The sequence below is a fragment of the Pogonomyrmex barbatus genome, unplaced genomic scaffold, assembly GCF_055798465.1.
Source record: "Pogonomyrmex barbatus isolate J1 unplaced genomic scaffold, ASM5579846v1 scaffold5, whole genome shotgun sequence".
NCBI lineage: Eukaryota > Metazoa > Arthropoda > Insecta > Hymenoptera > Formicidae > Pogonomyrmex > Pogonomyrmex barbatus.
This window is the reverse complement of record NW_028297149.1, coordinates 3289982-3295894: the sequence shown is the minus strand read 5'-3', so window position 1 is coordinate 3295894 and position 5913 is coordinate 3289982. Positions and strand designations below refer to the sequence as shown.

The following is a 5913-nucleotide window of genomic DNA, read 5'->3' as shown; positions in this document are numbered from 1 at the left end:
ATGGACGTGAAAAAAATGTTAGCTCCGAGAGGCGACGACTCGTTGAGGAATTGCACGCTCTGGCGAGAAGAAATTTTCCGCGAAGACGTGTCATAATTCGGGGATACGACGATCTGTGGCAGGCTGACATCGTCGAGATGCGTCCGTATTCGAGTTTCAACAGAGATCATCACTACATATTCACCGTCATCGATGCGTTGAGCAAGTACGCCTGGGCCGTACCGCTCAAGAGCAAGATCGGAAGCGAGACGGCTAACGCTATCGCTAAGATTCGAGAGAGCGGAAGATGTCTGAGAAACTTGCAAACGGATATGGGAAAGGAATTTTACAATGCCGATGTGCAAAAACTCTTGAAAAAACACAACGTTAATCATTATTCCACGTATACGGTGTTGAAGGTATCGATCGTCGAGCGATTCAATCACACACTTAAAAACGACATGTGGAAGATGTTTACGTTCAACGGCACTTACAAGTGGGTCGACGCGCTACCGCGTCTCGTGTCAGATTACAACGCGCGCAAGCATCGCACTATCGGCATGCGACCCGTTGACGTAACTCCCGCGATCGCCAAAAGACTCTTGGATACGGTATACAGCGCGATAAAGATCGCAGGTCCAGCAAAATTCAAAGTAGACGAATCGATGAGCAAGTACAAGACAATTTTCGAAAAAGGTTACACGCCAAATTGGACCACCGAGGTGTTTAAGATCGTTAAAATGCAGCGTACTAATCCCGTAACTTATCTGCTCGAGGACTATCGCGGAAAATCGGTCGCGGGCGCGTTCTACGAGCACGAATTGCATCGCGCGACTCATCCGGACGTGCATCTCGTGGAGAAAATGCTACGCAGGAAGGGAGACAAAGTTTATGTCAAGTGACTGGGATTCGATAGATCGCATAACTCATGGATAAACAAAAGCAGTGTGATTTAATTCATTTTTTTTATTTTTATAATGTATTTAAAAAATAAATATACACTGTATACATGTATACAAAGAGTTTTTATTATTTTTTTCTTCCATTACATTTTTTTAAACTATACATGTATGTAACTTACGAGAACACATGTAAAACTACATGTATTATAAACAATATATGTATTAAGCTGAGTATACATTAAATAAATCGAAGAGAATTAAAGCTAATTCCTCAGCAAGCAAGATCTTGGTTGCTATTATAAATTTTATATATAAAATAAATTTTATTATAAAACTACATATAAAAACTATAAAAAAATACATATATCTATACTACATACATAACAGTATCGTATCGTATAAAACAGTATCGTATAAAAGTACAAGAATACATACGTTCATACATACATACATAGATATGATACATAGGTATGTACATACATACATGCGTGCATATATGCATGCATATAAACTATATAAAAAATATAAAAATATATGTACATTGTATAAACATGTATATATATATTACAATGTATATATATATATATATATATATATATATATATATATATATATTACAAATCCGCCAATGTCCTCACGGTAACGTCTCCGTCGAATCCGGTACGATGTATCGTTTGTCGTCGTACGGACTCAGAGTGATTTTCGACTCGGACACCGTGTATACTTAGTGTAGCTTGGATCTTATACATGACTGGCGACGAGTCATTTCGATGTCTTCATTCAAGCATCGCGTATAATCGTCGAACGTTATTGTTCGCGTTACGACGTTATTCTTTACACCTTTCGCTTTTTTAATGTCTTTTCTGCCGTCCACCCTCACCGCGTACATCTTCGCTCTGAGTCCAATGAATTCCGTCATTATCGCACCGTTATTCTCATCCTTCATTAGACCGGATACTTTTTTATTTGCGAGAGGCATCCCGTACGCGTTGTCTGGTGGATAATCGCTCGTATCGAATCTAGCGATATCGCGTTTCATCGCCTCGTACATATCATCGCATTTGATGTGGTATACGAGACTGTCCGTGTCGGTGTACATGATCTTACATTTCTTGCGATACAGCGGTGACATGTATTCGTGGTGAAATTCGTACAAGCAGATTTTCGATATATCGAGTATACACATATCCACGTAAATCGGCTTGTTGAATTTTACCTCGAGTTTACGCAGTTCGACGGCGATTAAGTTTTCCGCAAAGACGCTGCGGCTGTGGAAATTTGGTTTCGCGATCATTGCCTCCGCGCCATACCGTCCGTCTCATTTGGTCAAAAGTTTAACGTCGACATGATTGCGCACATTTTCCATTGTTTTACCGAATACCGCGTTGTTCATTAATTTGTAAATTTTTTTCGAAATCGTTTTTTCGTACACGTTCTAAAGTGTGTATTGAGTTCGATGTAATCGCGGAGCCAGGCGGATTGAGCAAATTGTAGTACGCGATATATCTTTGCGATACGAAGACCATGGCGCGTACATTGCTGCAAGTTGCGATAATGGATGACGTACCGCTTCTTATCGTATAACGTCGCGAGAAGTTTATCCTGCCGCGTGCCGGGTGATTTATCGCGCGTCGGACAGAAAGGTAGGTCAGTGTGTCGATCGTGCAAATGATGCGGATACTCGAGATCGACCTCGAGAATATAACCCGTAGACGAATCCGGAGCGATCGCGCTCGCATCAAAGTTCTCAATGTCTTCCATCCATCGAAATTCGGCATAGGACAGCGGTTGACACATCGCCCATCCGTACAGATTATTTACGTCAAAGTACATAAGGTATGATGACGATTTCGACGGGTCGTACGAACGCATGTACTTGTTATTGGCCTGCGCGTATCTGCCGGAACATTGACTAAGACCGCCGCGTATACTGCGTTCGATAAACATAACCATATCGATGTCGGTGAGCAACTCAAATTTTACGCGCATATGTTTCAACACGGCGTCCCACGTGAAACCTGGCAATGTGTAGTAATGCGCGGGATCGAGTCCATAACTCGCGACGCAACTTTCGCGGAAATTTTCGAAAACGTCGGCCAATAACAAAACATCGGTCTTGAGATATAGATCGCTATATTCGTCGAGCGTTCGGATGGAGAACCGCCAGACATTCGCGGCGTGCGCGTAATCGTTCTCCGACACCGTGTCACCGGTCAACGAGCTATAGAACGATTTTCGCGGTGGTAGATGCGTGTCCTGCAGCTTGTCCGCGCGATCCACGTATTCGTACGGAGACACCTTTGCGCGTCAACAAGTCAAAATCTTCGTTTGATATCGTGGAAAATTCGGAACGTAAAATTTTTAATTTTTCTTTCGTTAGAAAAGATGCCAATTTATCAAGGCTGGTATTTAAAAATTTGTATGAATCTATGAACCGCAAGCGTACGCAATTTCGCGAATCTGATCTCTCGGTGGTATCTTGAATGTGTTTTGTAAACGAAATATATTTTTCTTTTGTTATCGGCAGCACGTCGCTCCTGCCTTCGAACGCCGTAGCTATTTCCGTGATGATAAAGTGCGCGTCATAACCGGATAAGTTGTGAAATATTATGGGAATGCAATATGAATCTTTATAATTTAGATTACAATTTGAGTGCGCGGGATCACGGTAACAACCGGTATGATCGCGTACCCGCGTGTCGTCTGACGCAAATGGTTTCTCGCAAATGTGACAACGCGTCGCGCTACGATATGCCTCCCACTGCTCTCTCGACAATGTTTCCATGGGGACATTCGCGGATAACAGAATTTTTACTTGATGCGCCAAACTCTTCGAGTTGCCGAACGAACCACGCAACGCAGTCTTCGCCACGACGAAATCGATATACCGATAACGCGTCGTCGTACGAGCATCGCACGTAATATCCGATGCTAAATACCTTGTACTGCTGGTAGGTATACGATGCGTCTTCCCTCTCTGCCGATTCCATTCGCCGTAGTACGCACTCCAAGTCCGCGTAAACGATGAAAGTCGTTCCTTATTCGTGTGTGGTTCTTGAATTCGAGCCACTTGTCGTCCTCGCTCGGCAGTCGGATGGCGCAATCGTTTATCTTTTCGCAGTCCGTTGTATGTGACTGCAATCTTTCAGACGAACTAAAGTAATGTAGACATCTGCAAACGGAAAATATTTTTAATAAACAATTTTATAAGTGAATTTTATAAGAGAAATAATAAAATTTGTTAAAATACATACTGGTTGCAAAAGTATTTCTTATGTCCATATTTATTCAGTTGCGAGCTCACAAGACGGGACAGATCTTTGATGTACGCAAAGTGCCCCGCGGTGTCGTCGCGCGGATCCTGCATGTACAATAGATTTGCGTGTTTCTCCATCTTGATGTCAGCCGTATCGGAAGAATCTCCTTTTTCTTGATACCGTTGATAGACGTTGATTGAGATGTCGTTGAGATGTTCGAACTTCTTAATTTGATTCAACGTCATCGGAAATGTAATGTCTTGCAAATTTAACACCGTATAATGCGGGTACGACAATTCCCGATTTGTATTCCTTTCAGCCGGATGCAGAGCCGCGACCACCGACCACGCGAAACACGCATTGTCATTGGATCGTACATTGATCACCGCTCGCTTTAACATAATTTCCTGCGGTAATTCGATGTAACATCCCGCGTGCATTGGATTATATTTATTCACGTTTACAGTCAAATTTAGAATTCGCGACAACGCCCATCCACTGTCGCGTTCTTGGAATTCTTCGAGCGACGCCAACGTGGGTTCGATAACGTACTGCTTGTACCACTCGTCCAAATTTGACACTCGAAAGAGTTCACTATTTTTAGTGTTTATACTTTTGTTCGCGCGTTTATCGCCCGTCACAAACTCGCCGTTAAATGCAATGTTCACTTTCACACTATCGTGTCTTTGTAGAATATCTCGCACTTGCTCAAGCACTACACCACCAGCATCTTCTAAAAATTGTCGCGGCTCGATATAGTCCATATTGATCACCGCATCAATCAATATACGGTTCTCAAACGCCGTATCGATGTCTCGCCAAACGAGAGATCCAGTGTCTCTACTCGCGTACTCACCACCAACGTGCACGAAACGTCTTTCTAGTTGTACTTTTGCACCCGCGAGTCGCGATCCTCGCCATCGCAGATTGTCTATTTGCAACGATGAGTCGAGGACGTTTAACACGGCTAAGTTCCTCGAGTTGTTCGATGCACTCTTCACATCGTTGCAACCACGCGAAACACTCCACCAAGGTAGTGACTTGGTTGCACTGCTCTAGCAGCTCGCGTTCCACTCGCTCTAGGTGTTCCATATTGCAAAATCTTGATTCTTTTAAATTATTGTTGTACTCTCTCATCAAAACAATTTTACATTTTTTTACTTTCTTTTTTTCTTTTCTCTATAGCTGTTTTAACTTGAAGCCAGTATATAAAGCGTTGTATTTCCGACATGTCCGGAGATTGATGGAAATAGAACAACCATATATGATTATCCTCGCTTCTTGGAATTATCTCTGCTACTTTTTGCCGCGAGAGAGGTAGTAATATATTGTATGCGTGTCCTCTATAATGATAATATGTGCACGCTTCCAGAATTATTTCCGCTCTCTCAGAAACAGCGGAGAAGCACAGAGTCGAATTGTAGCGTCCCTTAACTCTTGTACGAGGAATCGGGAAATGGGGAGTTGAGGTATAGTGTCTCTTTATAAAATACACCGCCACGTTCACTGGTAGATGAAAGATTGAATTCCATAACGGAGAATTTGTTAATTCTTCCAATGACCTTTCCATATTGTTTTTATATCACATTACACTCTTCCACTTGCATATGCTTCGTTCACAATGTTCTTTTTTCAATTTGTGCAAATTGGGCACATGTTGCATGGCATTATCACACAGACGGACTGTTGGCAATTGGAGCAAAATTGGGCTGTTTAGCGCATTGAGAGTATCTATCTCGTGCTTCCTAACGGCATACAATACTCCAATGTCAGTG

The 5913-nt window shown here is 42.4% G+C and overlaps 1 protein-coding gene across 1 annotated transcript; it reads left to right on the top strand.

The window, feature by feature from the left end:
- Positions 1-370: 370 nt before the first annotated feature.
- LOC148935326 (uncharacterized) lies at positions 371-1125 on the top strand. Its single transcript, XM_089081998.1, has one exon. The coding sequence runs from the start codon at positions 441-443 to the stop codon at positions 879-881; it is 441 nt and encodes a 146-aa protein (XP_088938124.1). The 5' UTR covers positions 371-440; the 3' UTR covers positions 882-1125.
- Positions 1126-5913: the final 4788 nt, after the last annotated feature.

Excerpts from the sequence above, each read along its gene's own strand:
- LOC148935326 (XM_089081998.1), top strand. The coding sequence starts at position 441 with ATGTGGAAGATGTTTACGTTCAACGGCACTTACAAGTGGGTCGACGCG.